This window comes from Nannospalax galili, unplaced genomic scaffold, assembly GCF_000622305.1.
Source record: "Nannospalax galili isolate Female #2095 unplaced genomic scaffold, S.galili_v1.0 scaffold8, whole genome shotgun sequence".
Taxonomy (NCBI): domain Eukaryota; kingdom Metazoa; phylum Chordata; class Mammalia; order Rodentia; family Spalacidae; genus Nannospalax; species Nannospalax galili.
The window spans coordinates 208634-229589 of record NW_008358318.1 but is presented as its reverse complement, the minus strand read 5'-3'; the positions used below and the strand labels follow the sequence as shown (position 1 = coordinate 229589).

The following is a 20956-nucleotide window of genomic DNA, read 5'->3' as shown; positions in this document are numbered from 1 at the left end:
TTCACCATAATCATTTTATTGATAGAAGGACAGCTGAAACTAAGCTACTTGATCATTGTGTTACTACTGTGTAGTGAATCTTCTAATATGGAGGCTAAAATCTTAAAATGACAGCTTCTTCTTTAATCCTTGAAAGGGTTGAAGAATATGCGGACCTGGTCATGACCATCATTTAAGATGTAACTTAATTCATTTTTCATTAGATAAGTCTGCTTTTTTTTTATAAAAGCCAGAGTCTCACTGTGTAGCCTGAGCTGGCCGGCCTGGAACTTGCTAGTTGCTGAGATTAAAGTCTGAAGGCAGGCATGTATGTGGCTTCTTACAAGGCAGTTTTACTAGTACCTTTCTATTTACAACAAAAGGCTTATCTTCTTTACTCCAAATAATGCTGAAGCTCTAGAGATGCTCCAGCTATGTAGATGGGGGAGGTGGGCCTGAAGCTTGGAGTCTGAAATTCTGCTCATTTGTTCATTCACATTACTTCTGAGATCTTTGATCTTTTCTGCTGGTCTGAGTGCTGTTTTCACTACCTAGAAACACTGTGGTGTGCACCTCTGATGAACGTTCTATAGTAGAATGAATAAGAACAGAGCAGGTATGAAAAAATTCTAGGCAGAGTTTAAAATAACCTTTGAAGCTAACAGTCACAGCCAAGTAGTACAGTGCAGATGTCTAAGGCAGTTTGTGGCTTTTCTACAAAAAGCCTCATCAAATGTAGAATAAGAAAGCTTCGGTCTTCTCTCTTAAGGTTTAGAATGTATGACTGTCACTTTCCTATAGATGACCTCTACTTGTAGCAGATAAATTTGAAATATAAAATAGCTTTGCCAGGCTACAGAGTTGGCTCAGCGGTTAAGAGCACTGGCTGCCCTTGCAGAAGAACCAGGTTCTTTTCCCAACACCCATATGGCAGCTAACAACCATCTGTAATTCTGGGTCCAGGAGAACCAATGCCCTCTTTGACCTCTGTGGGCATTGCATGACAGGGGTGCACTTACACACATGCAGGCAATACATTCGAATACAGAAAAACATTAAAAATAATATAAAGCTACTTTACCTAATGGATGCTGTCACTCATTGCATTGTGATTTCCCCAAGACAGAATGGGTATTGTTTGGGTACAGAGTTCAGGATTTGAAAGATGCCAGGTAGTATGCTCATTTCCAACTGCCTCTTCAGGCTTTGGAGATACATGTTAATTTTTTTATGCCATAAATAAGAAATGTATGCACATTTGCAGCACTAGCTAGTTAAAGATTTTAAAAGACATAAAAATGGAATAATTATTTTCATATGATAAAACTTTTCTTTGAAGAAACTAGAAAATCTGTTTTTTGCTTATCGAAAATCTAATTTTAATTCAAAAGGAAATATAGACATTCCTTATAAAAACTACATACTATTTTAAAACTTCTGTGTTTAACTACTTTTAACATGAGTAAAGACTTTTTCATAAAGGGAAATTTGGGGGGGGGGCGTCTTTTTTGAGACAGGGGCTCCCTGTAGCCCCAGGTGGCCTGGAACTTGCTGTGTAGACCAGGCTGGCCTCGAGTTCATAGAGCTCTGCCTGCCTCTGCCTTCCAAGTGCTGGGAATAAAGGCGTGCACACCAGGCCATAAAGGGAAATTTTAATTTAATTTTTAAAATTTTATTTTATTATTTTTATTTTATGTATATGAGTGTATCGCCTGCGTGTAGGTAAGTGCACCCGTGTCATGCAGTGCCGGCAAAGGTCAAAAAAGGCTGTCAGATCCCCTGGGACTGGAGTTGGACAGTTGTTAGCTGCCATGTGGGTGCTGGGATTCGAACCCGGGTCTTCTGCAAGTACAACCAGTGTTCTTAACTGCTGAGCCATCTCTCCAGCCCCTAATTTAATTTTTAATTTATTTTTTGGCTGTTTTTGAGACAGGGTCTCCCTGTAGCTCCAGCTGGCCTGGAACTTACTATGTAGACCAGGCTGGTCTGAAACTCACAGAGACTTGCCTGCCTCTGCCTCCCGAGTGCTGGGATTAAAGGCATGTGCCACTCTACTTAGCAAACAGCAACAGATTTAAATTTCAAATTTTAAAGTGAGAAACACTTGACTGAAAAAAAGAATAACCTTAAGCTGGGTGTGGTATCTCCCATCCGCCTTTAGTCACAGCATTGAGGAGGCAGAGACAGGTAGAGCTCTGTGAGTTCAAGGCCAGCCTGTTCTACTTAGTGAGTTGCAGGTCAGCTGTGGCAACAGGGAGACCCTGTCTCATAAAGACCGAAAAAAAAAAAAGAATAACCTTTAAAGCGAATAAGGTTTCTTGTACAAGTAAATTGCAAGAGGAAAAGAAAAAGAGATGAAAGAGAAATCATTATATTAAAACTTAAACTCATAGAATTAATCATAATATGTGTCATTGGATTTTTATTTGTGCATATTGCTGCCTCTGTTTGTCAGTTTGTTTTGTTTTTGTTTTTTTTTAAGATAGGGTCTCATTATATAGTCCAGGCTGGCCTGGAACTTGCTATATTAGACCAGGTTGGCCTCAAACTCAAAGAGCTCTACCTGCCCCTACCTCCCAAGTGCTGGGATTAAAAACTTGCACCACCATGCTTGGCCTTTTAAAAAATTTGGGGAGGGGGGCAAGTTTGACACAGGTTCTCACTATATAGCTGTGGCTGACCTGGTACTTGCTGTGTATAGAAGAGGGCCTTGGACTCTTAGAGATCTGCCTACCTCTGCCTCCTGGGTGCTGGGATTAAACGCCTGCACAACTAAGCCCAGCTCTTCTTAGTCTTTGGTTTGGGTTGGATTGGGTGGGTTGATTTGTTTGTTTGTTTGTTTGTTTATTTGTTTGCGACAGGGTCTCACTGTAGCCCTAGCTGGCCTGGAACTTACTTTGTAGAGCAGGCTGGCCTTGAACTCACAGAAATCCTCCGGCCTTTGCCTGCTGAATGCTGGGATTAAAGGTGTGTGCCACCACACCCTGTGTAAGCCCAGCTCATCTTAAAAAAATTTTAGACAGGGTCTTACACCTTAGCTCAGGCTGACCTGATACTTGCTATATAGCCCAGGTTAGCCTCAAACTTATGGCAGTCCTGCCTCAGCCTCTTGAATACTGGGATTACAGGCATGAGCTACCACTGTGAATCATTTTTAACTCCTGATTTAAATGAATACACTTTTTTTTTTTTTGGTCTTTTTGAGACAGGGTCTCCCTGTAGCCCCAGCTGTCCTGGAGCTCACTATGTAGACCAGGCAGGCCCTGAACTCACAGAGATCCGCCTTCCTCTGCCTCCCAAGTGCTGGGATTAAATGTGTGTGCCACCACGCCCAGCTGAGGGTATCAGATTCTCTGGACCTGGAGTAACAAATAGTTGTTAGCCACTGAGAGGGTTGCTATAAATTGAATCCAGGGTCTCTGCAAGAGCAGCCATTGCACCATTTCTCCAGTCTCAGATCTTCAATGATATTAAAAAACTGTGCAGCTGGCATGCACCTTTAATCCCAGCACTCGGGAGGCAGAGGCAGCCAAATTCTGTGAGTTTGAGGCCAGCCTGGTCTACATAGTGAGACCCTGTCCCCCAAAAAAAAACAAAACAATACAAAATTTAGATTCTACAATTAATTTTTTTGAGGTTTTTCTTTATTAGAGATGCTTAATTAATATATGGCTGTTTCTTCAAAATTTGCAGGGGGCATAGAGTTTCCAAACAAGATATGGGTAGCTCTCAGGATAGGAAAGGCTGGGACCAACTACATAGATATTCTTTATTTTATTTTACCTTTTTTTTTTTGTATGCTTCAAAGTTTCTTAGAAACTCAGATAAATATTAGAAAAAACATGCTTGTACCACGCTGTTTGTTTCTTGCTAATTTCTTCTTTGCCCTTTGAGCCTGATATTCTCATTAATGAATTAGGTGTGATCTTACAGATAAGACTTAGAGAGTAGTTAGACAGCTGTAGCAGAAACAAGTCTATATTAGTTTATATTGCTAGTACACTGCTTTTATAAGAGAGTGACTTATTTCCTTGTACATAGAATAAAATCCATAATATTTAAGATGATTTATTCTGAGTGCTGTATTCCCTGTCTTCTTCTACTTTATGTTAGTGTATTTTCCTCTGACTATTCTGTCAGCACAGACTTATGTTTCTCACCTGCTGCCTCTTCAGTGTCACTTTGCCTGCCCATTGACTAACCAACTCTTATCTAGCTTTCAGATCTTAGAATCATCTTAAATAACTATTTCCACAATGCTTCTCTCCTGAACCCCTCTTTACATTTTCCCTTCATAATAATAGGTGCCATGATTGTTTGTGTAACTGTTTGTTCTGTGTTTCCCTCTCCACCAATCATGAAAGCAGGGGAGATAACTGCTTTGTTCATATGTGTGACCTAACAGCTTAGCACAGTGCCTGTCAGGCAGAATGTGTATAGTAAACGTTTGTTGAATAAAGAAATGAAAGGGAGAGATATCGCTCTTGATGCTCTGAAAACACTACTTCTTAAAAATAGGACATTTCTTTCCAATATGCTTCTGGGCAGAGATTCTGGTAGCATATGATGTAACCTAGTTGACTCTCTCATTTTGGTTTAGCTAAAGTCGTCTATTAGATAATAAGTTTATAAACTCATCTAAAGGACTGTGTTTCTTGATGGATGAATTTAGTTAATTTCTGTGGTCAATTGTAACTAAGCCTTAAATCATTAAGAGTTAATAGCCTTTACTTAGATTTGTGTCAAAATTTTCCTTTTTAGTTCTCTAAATTTGACTTTTGTTTTTTTTTTTTTTTCCTTTTCTCAGGTACTCTCTGCCCTTGATATACTCCAACCTCCACACATTGACTATTTTGAAGAAATGTATCCTAACCAGGGAATGTGAAAGAAGGGGACTTTTCTTTTAATTTTACTTGTTCTTCTGTACTGTTCGGGGATTCATGTCTTGAATATATTAAGTCTCATCCTTGCAGAATGGTTGAGTACCTGAAAACCAGGTAATTTTGAAATCCCAAGTGTCTAGCAGAGCTGATGTTATCAAGACGTCCTGTGTAGTATAGAGAGCTGGACGTATGAACAGAACAGATTTCTTCTTTAATCCCCATGTAATTTTCTGAGCTAGATTATTACTATCCCATTTTTCAGATGAAACCAATAAGGCAACTATGTTGTAGTGGAACCCCATGAAATGGTTTTTGCCATATCCAGCAACTGTCTGTCATTTAAGAGGACAATACTGTCCTTGCTTTTAATACTTGGGTGTGGTGAAAATTAGAGAGCTAAGCAAGTTAAATGCCCTGTGTTCCATGAAAAATGGCAATGGTGGTGATGATAGTGATGCTAAGTATTACTTATATAGTCTTTATTAGATGCCAAACACACTTCTAAATTTTGTATACATATATTTATTTAATCTCTATAACAAACTGCTATGGAAGAGGTTATATTTATTCTCATTTTACAGAAGAGTAAATTGAGACACAAAAGGTAAGAAACTTGGCCAAGATTACAGAGCTAAAAAGTGTTAGAATTGAGATTCAATTTAATTCAGTCTGTCTTTAGAGCATCTTGTTTTCAACTCCTGCCTCTATGATTCGTTCTCCTGTTACCACTGCTACTATCTAAAAATAGCTGGTTAGATATCCAGAATAATAATGAACAGCAAAATAATGGATCTGAGACTGTACATGAAAAAAAAAACTGATTATTGTGAGTTCACAATTGTACAGTTTATTCAAACTCGGTATTTTATGAATTCATTAAGCCTGTTACTCAGAATAAAAACCAGTATAACATATTCTTTTTCTGATTCAGAAAAAAATCTTCATTCTTACAATAGATAATTCCATCATAGACAATTATCTTTTATAATTTTCTTAGAAACTGGGAATAATTAAGTGCCTCCCCAAGAGAAAGAGAACAGCTAAGCTAGCTAGGAATTGGGAAACCTTGTAAGAAGATAGAATTATCACTAATCAACACTATTGGGATGTTTCAGTCTAATAAACCAAACTCTTAAATGCTATAATCTTTGGTGACATTGTAATCCATGAACCATTTATGAATTGATCCTTTTGTGTAGTACAGCTTGGTGGACTTAGAGTGCTCCAACAGTGCACATTCCAAAGAAAGGGCTGTCTCTTGTCCAGCTCCTAGTTGATAAGAGTTACCTGATACTTTGGGCCAAGCCAGCTCATTCCCATATGGCCTTTTTTCAAAAGTATAAAATTGGGCTTGGAGAGATGGCCCAGTGGTTAAGGGTATGTATTCCTCTTCCAGACGACCTGAGTTTGGTTCCCAGTACCAACATTAGGTAGCTAACAGCCACCTGTAATTCCAGCTCAAACAGATCTGACATCTTCTGGCCTCCATGGTACATGTACACATACACATATATAGCTACACACCTGTAATTCCATCTCCAAGAGATCTGACACCTTGACTCCATGAGCTCCAATATTAATGTGCATGTACATACACAAATGACTAAAAATAAAATTTTAAAAACTTAAGTATAAGACTGGGCCAGGCATGGTAGTACATACCTACAATCCTAGCACTTGGAAGACTTGAGACAGGATTACAAGTTCACAGCCAACCTAGACTACATAGTGAATTCAAAGCCAGCCTAAGCTACACAGCAAGACCATATCTCAGATAGAGGAAAAGGGAGAGGAAGAAAGAAAGGGAGAGAAAGAGAAATTAATTTACCTAAGGGTGTGAAAGTAGAAGAACTGGGAAAGTTCTTTTTCACTTCAGCTATTGGTAGCAACTATAGGCAAAGGCATTAAGTACTGCATTTCATAAGCATCATGAAGATTGCTTGAGTCTTCATTGAAGAGGAAGGTGCTGGTGGGAGTGCACAGCACTTGTTTCATTCAGCACAGGCACGCTCTTTCACTTAGCCAGGAGCTACCTTTACCTTTCAGTTGGTGAGAAGGAAATCCATAAAGTAGAAGGTATTTTGGTCATTGTGGAGTACTATCCCTCCCTCTTCAGAAATGAAGTGCCTAAATACACAGAAAATTCTCTATAAAATACATACTATAGCAGAGTTTGTGTCAGAGGTTCCCAAGACTTGCCTCAGAATTGGTAATTCACTAGAACTCAATGGACTCAGAAAAGCTATTGTTCTCATGGTTACAGTTTATTATAGCAAAAGACTACGGATTAAAATCAGCAAAGGGAAAGGACTCATAGGGCCTGATGTCAGGTTCCAGTTGCACTTTTTTTTTAGTAGAATTTAGTAGATTTAGTTCTCCCAGCTGTGCTATGTAACAACATGGGCAAGTTATACCAACTGAGGATGCTCCACTGAGCCTTGTGTTCAGAGATTGTATCACATATAGGTGTGGAGCCACCCATGCACCTGATCTTAGCTCTTCATCCACTGACTTTTTCCCCTTCCCCTCAGAAGTCAAATGAAGACAGCATAACTCAAGACCCCAGGCATACAAAAACTTACAGGAATCACTGTAAACATAAATCTGTCATAGCCAAACTCCCATGTATAGTAGACACCAAGCAGATACTCCAGTGGCTCAAAGGTTATTTCCCAGAGGTCAGTCCTGAAGACTTTGGAAAAGTATAGGAGTTAGATAAACAAGGGCTACTGGATTCATCTATGCTGTACATAAGCTCTCTGTGGCGAAAGAATGTTTTTTTTTTTTTTTAAATGAGTATGAGTACATTAAATAAATGCCAAGTACATTTCTGTTCTCATCATTGAATACTTATCTAATTCATTATGTCCATTTGTCTTGTAGTTCAAGTACAGTCTGTTTATATCAAGCATTAATTTTGTGTACTTAGATTTGTCATTCCTTGGTGAGCTGAGTTTGATCTCCAGGACCCACATGTTGGAAGAAGAGAACTGACTTTCCAGAGTTGTCCTTGAATCCCTACATGTACACTCTGGCACATGAACACACACACACACACACACACACACACACACACACACTAGATAGATAGATAGATAGATAGATAGATAGATAGATAGATAGATAGATAGATAGATAGATAGATATAGATATTTGATTTTTATATATACACATATAAATATATATTTGATTTTTAAAAAACTGAATCACTATCAGGTGGGAATTCTCAGTCACTTATTACTGACCACACTTTAATTGTTCCTGAGAAAACCCTGATTCATCACAGTTTCAAATATTTTCAGAAGAAAAGTTAACATAGTTTTTAAAACCATGAGTGACATAGGTAGTTTAGTAGTTGTTGGTAGACATTTTCAACTCATTTTGTTAGCACAATATCTATGAAATTCATCTCCAGAATTTTCATGAGTGTTCAAGGAAAGGACCTTTGTCATAAAATATTCATGGAACCTTCTAGCATACCATTTACTTAAACATTTTGCTCTTTTTATTTTGCTTCATCATATCACATTTTAGCTTCCCATTTTAAAAAATCGATATGCTGCTTCTACAGTATGGAAAAATCTTTCACATCTAAACCTCAGTATTAGATTTTCTGTAATAACTTTTAGCTCTTTGTAGAATCATGCACAGAAGAAAGGTAAGTGTTTTCCTATCAGGTGTTGTTGTAAATCTGGATGTTTTCTATATAAAAAGGAAAGTCATACCTATGTCTGTCTATAGTTATAAAGGTTATTCAGGAAGGAACGCTAGAGCTTGGAGTGAGGGATGCTAAAGATCCACGTTGTAGAACAGCTGATAGACGAAAATGAAGGAAATGCCTTAGTTGCTTGTATGCTCTGCCTTCACTAACTCAGTATTCCTAAATGAGAAGTTTTCTGTGTTTTCTGTTTCTGTAATACAAATGAATTTGTTATTGCCAAAGCAAAAGGGAAAAAAGGGGAGGGATTACCTGCATGTATGTAAGAGCACCTGTGTTGTGCAATGCCCATGGAGATCAGAAGATGGCGTTGGATCTTTTGGAATTAGAGTTATGCCACACAGGTGTTGGGAACCAAACCCAGGTCCTCTGTAAGAGCAGTCAGTGCTCTTAACTGCTGAACAACACCCCCCTCCCCAAGAAACTTTTGGAGGGCTGTTTGAAGCTTTGATATTTTAGGCAAGTTCTTAATATATTGCTATACATCTAATGGATTTGTTTGTTTTTTGAGACAGGGTCTTGCTATAAAACCCTGATTGGCCTTGAACTTACGAACAGTCCTGTTTCATCCTCCCAGATGCTACCACCATACCTGCTCTAATGGATGTTTTGATGTTTAATTGAAGGGATTGTACTTACATATGGTCCGTGTATGTGTATTTCTTAAGTTGTGAGTAATCTTCCACTGTATGGAAGTTGGAAGTAATCTTCCACTGTATGCACATTCTCCACATGGCTGCACTTTTTCTAAGATAAGGAAAATCATGATGTTATATTACATATTCAGTTTTAACGCACAAGATTTTTTTTTTTTTTTTTTTTTTTTTTGGTTTTTTGGTCCCTATAGTAGGGGTTGGCCTGGAACTCACTATGTAGACCAGACTGGCCTTGAACTCACAGAGATCCGCCTGTCTCTGCCTCCCAAGTGCTGGGACTACAGGCATGCACTGGCACACCCGGCACACACAAGCATTTTAAAACCAAACATCTTAAAACCTAAATGAGAAAGGGTTTCATGGGCTGGAGAAATGGCTCAGTGATTAAGAGCACTGACTGCTCTTACAGAGGACCCAGGTTCGATTCCCAGCACTCACATGGCAGCTAACAACTGTCTGTAACTCCAGTTTCAAGGAATCTGACGCCTTCTTCTGACCTCCATAGGCATTGCATGACACGGTACACTTACACACATGCAGGTAATACACTCATACACATAAAATAAAACTAAAAAAATTTTTTTAAAAAAACACTGTGAGTTCAAGGTCAGCCTGGTCTACACAGTGAGTTCCAGGACTACAGGGAGACCCTGTCTCAAAAAGACCAAATTAAAAACAACCTTAAATGAAAGCTGGGCTTGGTAGCAGATAACTATAATTCTAGCACTTGGGAGGTGGAAGCAGGAGGATCAGGAATTCAAAGCCAGCCTTAGCTACATGAGATCCTGTCTCAATCCCTCCCACAGTCACCTCCCAAATGCCTTAGTTGAATAGTTAGTATCATCTTAGAAAATCCAAGTTTTATGATCATTTTGATATTATCAAGTACATAATATCAATATGTAGCATTATGCAGTTAATTGTATCTATTTCCCAAAAGACACTGAAGATAATAAAAAATATTATATTAGTGCCTAGCAGAAATTTTGCTTAGATTCTGAAGTACTCAGCAGCTTGAGATTATTTCTTCAAGCAGCTAAACATAGGACAGTGTATAGATTATAACTGCTTACATACGTGCCTGTAGAATACAACAGATGCAGCCCAGGTCAGGTAGAGAAGTCATAAGTTCCATCATGACTTTTTTTTTTTTTTTATGTTATATGAGTGTTACATCTGCATGTGTGTAAGTGCACCTATGTTGTGCAGTACCTGCAGAGGTCAGAAGAAGGTGTTGGATTCTCCCGGAACTGGAGTTACGGACCAGTTGTTAACCGCCATGTGGGTGCTAGGAGTTGAACCCAGGTCCTCTGTAAGAGCATTCAGTGCTCTTTACTGCTAAGCCATCTCTCCAGCCCCCCACCATGACTTTATTTTATCCGCTGGCTTTTTGTTTTTCACAGGTTTTAAAATTTTTTATTATATTTATTTTTGTATGGGGGTGTGGATGTAAGTGCATGAGTACCACAGTACACAAATAGAAGTCAGAAACAACTTGCAGGAGTCAGTTCTTTTTTTCTACTTTGTGTGTTCTAGAGGTAGGACTCGTCATCAGATGCCTTTGGCTGCAGATGCCTTTATACACTGAGCCATCTTGCTGGCCTGACAATTTTTAATACAATGTATCAACCTAGAAAGTATAATATTTGATCATCTTAAAGATATATTTTTCTAAGCTAATGAGTTAGCTTTAAATGGATTATTATATTTTTCATTTTGTAGTGTGAGTTTCTATTTAAAAAATCTGTGTGAAAAACAGTTTGGCACTTAATTACTTTTTGAACCTACTGAAATGTAATCCAGAAAAAGCTATTCTAATTGGTTAGAAAACATTATTTTGCTTCAGTCTGGATTCTGCACTCTATGCAGTACACATAAACAGGCCTTTTACAAAGTACTAGTTGACTACTAGATTGGAAATAAATATTGGTTTGTTTGGGGAAAAGTTATTTTTCCTTGAGAAATGATCATAGAATGATCTTATGTGCTAGAAGCACTTGTGTCTTTAATGTGGTGGGAAATGTGAAGTCTAAAAGATGACTGTGCATCTCATCTATTGGCAGTCCTGGATTTTCACCTCTTGTCCTGGTAGAATTAACGTTAGTTCTTTCACTCTTGGTAGATTCCCTAATTGCATGATGGGTTTGCGTGGTTTTGGTTGTTGGGTTGTATTTGTTTGTTCTTTTGAGACAGGGCTTTAATTTGAAATCTTCCTTTCTCAGCCTCCCAATGGCTGGAATTACAGATTTCTGCTACCATGACCAGCTACTGGATGATAGGTTTAGGTAGTGTAGATGATGTTTGATGATAGCAGTTTGAGCCAGTTAGTTTCTCTGATAGAAAGAAACAGCTCTGTAGCTCTCAGAGAGGCTAGGAGTTGGAGAAGACTTAAGAACAAACAAATTACTTATATTTGTAATGGTACTCTTACACAATAGCAGTACCTAGGAGAACCAGAAATCGACATCATGGGAGTGTTTTGTTTTTTGGTCTTTTTTGAGACAGGGTCTCCCTGTACCCTTAGCTGTCCTGGAACTCACTAGGTAGACCAGGCTGGTCTCAAACTCACAGAGATCCTCCTGCCTCTGCCTTCCAAGTGCTGGGACTAAAGGTGTGCGCCACCACGCCTGGCTGACATCCTGGGAGTTTTAAAGATTCTCATACTAAGAATTTCTTACTGGTATACTCTATAAACATAAGCATTACCCTGTTCCAAGGAATTTTTGTCTGTTTTATTCTGCATTATATTCCTGGTATTTAGTATACTGCCTGAGATAATAGGTACAAAATAAATATGTTTTAGATAAATAAAATGGTCACTTCCCTGCAGATTCATAATCTAATATAAAATTTAGTCACAATAAATAATGAATATAATACAGGTTGAGAAAGTATACTGAGCCAGACATGGTGGCACAGGCCTTTAATTCTAGCTCTCTAGAGGCAGAGGCAGGTGGATCTCTGTGGGTTCAAGACCAGTCCAGTCTACAAAGAGTGTTCCAGGCCAGCTGGGGCTTCAGGGAGACTCTGTCTCAAAAAAAAAGAAAAGAAAAAGAAATGGTACTTGGGAAGTAGAGACGCAAGAAGAATCAGTTCAGGGCTAGCCTGGGTTATATAGTATCTCCAAAATCAAAACCAAAGAAAGAAAAACCCAAGTTATACTGAGGATACTAGGAATCTAATGTTCCCTCTTTCCCAAGTTTTAGTTTTCCAAACTGGATTGCTTGAAAAACATGTGATGATTTAAACAGAAATGTTGACTTACCTAGTATCGTGGCCCTTTACTACTAGAGCCCAGGACAGAAATACAGGCAAAACCACAAAATTATAACAAAACAATCAAAAGAACAGCCAGATTCCAGATTTAGCCACAATTTTGTCTGTATCTGGTCTGCCTTGTTTAACATTTAGTACTGTTACAGGTATGACTTTATACTAATTACTCTTACTACAAACTTTTAAAAAAAAATAGTGTCCCAAAGATTTTACTCATATCTTCATTTTAAGATGAAACTTTAACTCAAAAAAGTAAATAATTTGTCAGGGTCACTTACAAATAACATTGAAACCCTTGTTCTGGTCCAGTAGGCCAAGAGTGCACATAACCTGTTATATTCTGCTGCCTCTTAGTGCTTTTCCACAGGAAGGGCTAGCCTATGAAGTGTCTATGTAGAAAAATACTGCGTGTGCTAGAATGTGCCAAGAGAATGTCGGTGAGTCAGATTAGACTTTAAGGGGAGATTACTTCAGACAGGACAAGGTGATTGTATGAAAGGAAAGGCATTTTCAGGTCTTCATCAGGATAAGAAGCACTGAGGAGGATGGATATTCCAGTTGGAATATCCATCACTTTAGGTGATGCTCAGCCTTCCATTTGGCCAGATTAACACACACAAATAGTGAGAAATAAGTTAGTTGGGGCTGAGTCATACTGGACCTTGAATATTAAAGAATTTGGCCTTTATTCAGTCAACATTGGTGACCCAGTGAAAGATTTTATGTGTATGTGTTGAATGATGGAATCATAAATGTATGTGAAAATTTTAACAAGTTTCTGTCTAGGATAGTAAGAGTTCTAGAAAGAGTAGTGATACGTGTACAACATTATTAATGTATATATTACTGCCGAATTGTACACTTAAAATGATAAAAATGGTAAATTTTGTATTGTGTGTTTTTTAATACATAAATCAAATACACGGTAACAAAAGACTTTTGGGGCCGAGAGGCAGTAGCTATTGTGCAAACACAGTTGTAAAAGGAGAAAAGAATGGTACCAAGGTGGTCTTTTGTGATACGTGTTTGTTTCATACCCTAACTTTCAAACTTTATCCAAACTTTATAGCAGAGAATATAAAATATAACAGCCATTGTCACTACCCTTAAGGGGACCATGGCTTAATATGGATAATAGATAATGTTCATATAATAGCACACTAATCACTTTGAGGCAGGATTGTTTTATTGGGTTTTTGTTTTGATTTTTATTTATTTTTTGAGGCAGGGCCTCATTATGTATCCTTGGCTGGCCTGGAACTCACTGTGTAGACCAGACTGGCCTCAGAGAGTTTGGTTAATGCTGAAACTGGTGTGCTGAGATGTGCCTTGCCACATGATCAGTTTTACAATAGAGATATTAACATATATATGTATTTTTTTTAATCTCACGTAGCTCAGGTTAGCCTCAAACTTGCTGTATAGGTGACCTTGAACTTTTGATCCTCTTGCCTCTACCTCCCAAGTGCAAGAACTGCAGGCTTACTGGCATAGTTTACCACATCTAGTTTTTGCAGTGCTGGGGATTGAATCCAAGGCTTACTGTAGACTAGCCAAGCACTGTACCAACAGAGTTACATCCCCAGACCAAAACCAGTGTTTTTTTCAATATATTTCACGTACTACATCTTAATCATATTTGACACCTATCTGCAAACCCCCCAATATCCCATTAATCTGTTTTTTGTTTTGTTTTGTTGTTGTTTTACAAATCAGAAAATACTACCCTGCCAGGCATGATAGTACCCAGTACTCAGGAGGCAGAGGTAGACAAATCTCTGAGTTCAAGGCCAGCCCAGTGTACACAGTAAGTTCCAAGCCAGCCAGGGCTACATAGCGAGTCCCTGACAAGGAAAAACAAAAACAAAAACCTACCCTGTGTTCCATCTGCCTGTCCTCTCCAGTACTTATCTGCAGCTTACTCTTTTTACAGAATAAAACATTTGCAGTTGTCCTTCGTATGTTCGTTCAAGAGCAGTTACATATTAATGGGATTGTGCATATTTTTAATGGCATTCTTGTTTTTCCACAAAATTTTAAGTTACTTGATTCCTCTTTACAAATCCGCATCCCTTTTTGCATAGCTAGTCTAGTGACAATGTGAAACAGTGCTAACAAATGACAAATCTGAGTGCAGAGTATTCATTCTGTACATTGTGAACAAGTGGATAAGGCATGATCTTCAATCACATGTCTAGACAGAGGAGCAAAATCCTTTTCAGTCAATCACTTTTATTTCATGTCTTCTCAACTGCTATGTACAATCCTCAGAAACAGGTATCTGTATACCTCTGTTGGATTCTTTGTATAGATTTTTTGTTCTCCATATATTTTTGCATCTTCTCTGCCTTTCAGAACAATTTATTTTAAGCACTTTGTCACAAATCTCTGACCAATAGTGAATGGCACTGGTGACCCATAGCTCCGAGTAGATAAGAAGCATCTGTAGATTGGTGTGTTGAGAGACCTGCCCTACCTTCCAAATGCCACACTCACACTAATAGCCATCTGCTGTTGATTTAATGATACCAGGTGTGGTGGCTTGGGCTTTTGATCCCCTTTGATCTCAGGAGGCAGAGCCAGGTGGATCTCTGTGAGATGAGTCCAGCCTAGTCTACTCGGTGAGTTCCAGGCCAGCTGGGGCTACAGGAAAACCCTGCCTCAAAAAGACAAAAAAAAAAAAAAAAAAAAAAAGATATCATTCATCATTCATGCAGTTTCACAATGAATCAGAGTAAATGCTTTTACCTTCTACTGGCCAGAATAACATTTTAAACTAAATTGGCTGGGCACAGAAATAAATTTCTCAGATCCGTTATCTAGTAAGTCTAATTTGAGGCACTGTTGACTTTTGAAGAACATGTTTATTCTTGTTACCTGTGGTCTGGGCCCAAGCTAGGTTCTTAATCTCTTAAGATTTCCAGGTTCATAATCTCTTATCCAAAGAACTGAAAATAGGGGCTTACATAGATTTTCAAATAGAGCAAGATAAATTTAAAAGTGCCAGACAGATGTGGTAGCCCATGCCTTTAGTCCCAGCACTCAGGAGGCAGAAACGGGCAGATTTCTGTGAGATTGAGGCCAGCCTGGTCTCCATAGCAAGTGTCAGGCCAGATAGAGCTACAAGGAGACCCTGTCCCAAAAATACCCCACAAAAAGAAATATAACTTTAGAGCAAAGCAACAATTCAGATTAGAGAGGGCTCCACTGTCAAGATTGACAGTCAGCCACATGAGTGAGGGTACTCAGGGGTTATGGCCTAGGTAATTCAGGTGGTGGTCTGAGAGAGTTCTGATGTTGGCCTTGTTTGGAGAGGGAAGTGTATGCCTCGTATGTGGAGGTTAAAGGGGTTGGACTGCATTACTAGAAGAGGGAGTATATGCATCACCAAAGACAAATGGGGTCCCAGACTACTAAACATTCCCTGTGCTTGCCTCTTCATACTCATTGTATTGGAAGTAAATTAGATGTAATTTACACTTTGTTTATTTGTTTATTTATTATTTTAAGGGGGGTGCTTTTTGAGACAGGGCCTCCCTGTAGCCACAGTTGGCCTGGAACTCACTATGTAGACCTGGATCTCACATACACAGATCCACCTCCTGAGTGCTGGGATTAAAGGCATGGGTCACCACACCTATCTGTAATTTACATTTCATATGACTGATAATGTATATCCTTAACTCTGAATGGATGAGGAAATCAGTGAACAATTTGACTCTTCATGAATAACTTTGGAGCACTAAGATGTCCCCAAATAGATAATCATTTTTAAAAACTAAACACTTGTTTCTGGTGTATTAAAAATACCACGACCAAGGCGACTTAATATGAGTTTTTTAGACTTACCGTTCCAGAGGGCTAAGAGTCCATCAGAGTGGGGAGGCATGTTAGGAGGCAGCCTGGGAGAAATTGAAATGCTCACATCTTCAAACAGGCACAGGAAGCAGAGAAGCAAACTGGAGTGGACAAAGCTAAAGCCCACCCCCCATCCCCACCCCCCAAGTGATTTGCTTCCTTCAACAAGACTACACTTCCTAAACCTTCCAAAGCAGTGCCACCAACTGGGAACAAAGTGTTCAAACACTTGGAACCTGTGACGCACATTCTCATTCAAACCACCACTGTTAGCCTGTTCGTTTGTCTTTGAGACAGTCTCATGTAACCCAGCCTGGCCTCAAACTTGCTGTGTAACTGAGGATAACCTTGAATTTCTAATCTTCCTGCCGCCACATCTCAAGTGCTGGAATTACAAGTGTACACTACCTTGAGTTTATACAGTGCCAGGATTGAATCTAGGGCTTCATGCAGGCTAGGCAAGCATTCTGCCTTGCCACATCTACAGCTTAAATTAAATTAAATTAAAAAATTTTTTTTATTTTATAGCCAGGTGCGGTGACGCACGCCTTTAATCCCAGCACTCAGCACCCAGGCGGATCTCTGTGAGTTCAAGTCCAGCCTGGTCTACATAGTGAGCTCCAGGACAGCTGGGGCTACAGGGAGACCCTGTCTCAAAAAGACCAAAAAAAAAAATGTATTTTATGTGTTTGAGTGTATTGCCTACATGTGAGTACACCCGTGTCATGCAGTGCCACAGAAGTTAGAAGAGGGCTTTGCATTCCCCTGGAACTGGAGTTAAGGACAGTTCATAACTGCCATCTAGGTGCTGGGAATTGAACCCGGGTCCTCTGAAAGAGCAGCCATCTCTCCAGCCCCAGAATTGATTTTTTTTTTAATATTTTATTATTTTTATTTTATGTATATGAGTGTATTGCCTGCATGTATGTGAGTGCAACCGTGCCGTGCAATACCGCGGAGGTCAGAAGAGGGAATTGGATTCCCCTGGAACTGGGGTTAAGGACGGTTCATAGCCGCCATGTGGGTGCTGGGAATCGAACCCGGGTCCTCTGCAAGAGCAGTCAGTGCTCTTAACCGCTGAGCCGTCTCTCCAGCCCCCAGAATTGATTTTTTTAAGTCAGTTTTTAAAGACTTGTTTGAGTTTTTTTTGGTTGTTGGTTTTTTTGTTGTTGTTTTTGGTCTTTTTGAGACAGCCCCAGCTGTCCTGGAACTCACTATGTAGACCAGGCTGGTCTTGAACTCACAGAGATCGACCTGCCTCTGCCTCCTGAGTGCTGGGATTAAAGGTGTGTGCCACCATGCCCAGCTGTTTGTATTATTTTTAATGTGTATGTAACTCCAATTCCAGGAGATCACACGCCCTCTTCTGTCCTCCCAGGGCATTGCATGACACAAATGTACTTAACATATACCCAGGCAAAACACTCATACACATAATACAAAAATAATTAGTAAAATATTTTTAAAATTAAATTTTAATTAAAATAAAACTTTTTTTTTTTTTTTTTTTTTTTTGAGACAGGGTCTCCCTGTAGCTCCAGCTGTCCTGGAGCTCACTGTGTAGACCAGACTGGCCTCAAACTCACAGAGATCCGCCTGCCTCTACCTCCCAAGTGCTGGGATTAAAGATGTGTGCCATCATGCCCAGCCCTAAAATAAAACTTTTTAAAAAATACTTTATTATTTTTATTTTATGTGTATGAGTATTATACCTGCATGTAAGTGCACCCATGTCGTGCAGTGGCTGCGGAGGACAGAAGAGGCTGTTGGATCCCCTGGAACTGGAGTTACTGACAGTTGTTAGCTGCCATGTGGGTGCTGGGATTCGTTCTGCAAGAACAGTGTTCTTAACCGCTGAGCCATCTCTCCAGCCCCTAAAATAAAACTTTTAAATTGTGGTGTTCAAAGAAGAAACTATTCCAGTCTTTGTGGCTTCTGTACCTTGCCCTGGTTGGTTGGTGGCTTGGTTAATTTTTAGAGGCAAAGTGTCATTCTAGCACATGGTGACCTGGAACTCATTCTGTAACCCAGGCTGGCATTGAATTCATGTCGGTCCTCCTACCTCAGGCTCCCAAAGGCTAGAATGACAGGCGTGAGCCACCACTCCTGATGTTCCTTGGCTTTTTTTTTTTTTTTTTTTTTTTTTCCATCTTTTTGAGACAGGGTCTCCCTGTAGCTCCAGCTGACCTGGAACTCACTATGTAGACTAGGCTGGCCTTGAACTCACAGAGATCCGCCTGCCTCTGCCTCCCAAGTGCTGGGGCTAAAGGCATGCACCACTGTGTCTGACTGTTCCTTGACTTTTAAATCTATGGATTTGTGTATGTGTTTTTGCTTTGGAGGATTATAATTAGTGATCGACAGGCTCTGACACTCACATGGGACAGATCCAGAACTTGCTTTTGCCATCTCCAGTATACTTTGTGAAGGCTGAGCTTTGAAATAGCACCTTTTTCTCTAGAATGCTCTTCTTGTTTTGTCGTTTTGTTTTTGAGACAGGGTCTTATGTATCTTGGGCTATACTCAAACTTCTGATCCTCCTGTTTCCACCTCCCAGGTGCTGAGATTATAGATCTGCTCCAGCACACCCAGTGTTATGAAGTGCTGGAGACCAAACCAGGCCTTCATGTATGATGGGCAAGCACTCTGCCCACTGAGCTACATCCCTACCTGTCTTGTTTTATTACATATGTGCTAGTAGTCTTAGTGGCAAAAACTCAACAACTTTCTGAACTGTAACAAACTATGCAGAATGACAGCTTTCTAGCTTGCTTGCTCTTTGTCTGGTGGTAGAATTTTATTTATTATTTTTATTTTATGTATATGTGTGTATTACTTGCATGCTAGTCCACCTGTATTGTCCAGTGCCCTAGGAGGTCAGAAGAGGGCATTGGGTCCCCTGAAACTGGAGTTACTGACAGTTGTTAGCTTCCATGGGGATACTGGGAATCGAGCCCAGGTCCTCTTCAAGAGCAGCCATTGTTCTTAAGTCAGTTTTTAAAGACTTATTTGTATTATTTTTAATGATGTATATGCAAGGGGATCTATTCACATGAGTGCAGGTGCCTGTGAAGGTCTCCCTGGAGCTGGAGTTACAGGCGGTTTTGTTTATTTTCTGTTGTTTTGTTCTGTTTTGTTTTGTTTTGTTTGAGACAGGGTCTCAGAGACCAGCTGGCCTGAAACTCTCGCTATGTAGACCAGACTGGCTTTGATCTCACAGAGGTCTCTCTGCCTTTGCCTCCAGAGTACTGGGATTAAAAGTGTGTGTGCCAGCACACTTGACTGTTAGCAGGGAGTTATTAATCACCTGATGTGGGTGCTGGGAACTGAACCTGGGTCCTCCACAAGAGCAGTACATGCTCTTAAATCGCTGAACTCTCTCTCCAGCCTCCAAAACATTTTAATTTTAAATTGAAATTGAGGTTTTAATTTTTGACATTCTATGCAACAAATTGGCTGCTTTAAAAAGGAAAAGAATTTGCCTTTGCCTGGGAAAAAAATGTCATATTCACACATTTGAACAGAATGACCTTTTTTCCATTGATTTCTATAGAGAAGCATAGGCATGCTTCAGAAAAGGTCAGTGCTTCTAATTGAAGCACACTTGAGTTTTTTTCTAGTTGCAAAGGCACCATGCAAAGTCAGGGAAGACGATGAGATTTAGGGATAACCATTTGTGAACAGGAACTATCGCTCTCTCTGACACATTGCTGGTTTTCATTCATGCAGAAAGCATTATTTGAAATTGACAATATCCACAACCCAGATTCTCTTTGTCCATATATTTAAGGCTTTCAGTTTCATTTCAGATGAGGTCTAGATTGAGATTTCCTTCTCTGTGTACTTGATTTTAGAAGAAGGGGGTAAAAAGGGTGAGCAAAGAGATTTTAAATCTCATGTATTTATGGTTGTAGAATTTTCTTTCAATCAGGAGTGGCAGGACTTTAGAATTAGTATTAAAGTGAGTTAGAGCATGTTTTAACTGTCATTCTTATCCTATTGTAAGAAAATCTGTTTCTTTAGGGTTTAATAAGCTGTATGATATAGATAACTGAATTTACGCTGTCCTTTGGAACTGTCATTTGATCCAGCATTTATCATATCAAGATAAAGAGAACTGATCCTTCAAGATCACTCAATAGGTAAAGGTGCCCAGCCTGTCATCCTGAGTTCAATATCCAGAAGCTGCATGGTGGAAAGAGAAACTGAATCCTATAAGTTGTCTTCTGACCCCTCAATTTGAGCCACGGCACCTGCACACAAATAAATATATTTCAGAAAAATTTTGTAGCCAGGTGTGGTGGTGCATGCCTTTAATCCCAGCACTTGGGAGGCAGAAGCAGATGGATTTCTGAGAGTTTTAGGCCAGCCTTTTCTATATTTCAAGTGCCAGGCCAGCCAAGGCTACATAGTGAGACATTGTCTCAAAAAGATAAGACCAGGTCTATAGCCCTACTACCCTGAACTTGCCCAGTCTTGTCTGATCTTGGAAGCTAAATATGATTGGGCCTGGTTAGTACTTGGATGGGAGACCCACCTGGTCTGTATGTAGGCTTAAAAGAACAACAACAAAAAAAAAAGATAAA

At 39.5% G+C, this 20956-nt stretch overlaps 1 protein-coding gene across 1 annotated transcript in view; it reads left to right on the top strand.

The window, feature by feature from the left end:
• Window positions 1-20956, top strand: part of Nlk (nemo like kinase) — a gene marked incomplete in the record, with an annotated part of 174144 nt that overhangs the window by 96332 nt on the left and 56856 nt on the right. The window contains 1 exon segment of the mRNA XM_008821590.3: window positions 4787-4842. Coding sequence (XP_008819812.1) covers window positions 4787-4842 — 56 coding nt within the window.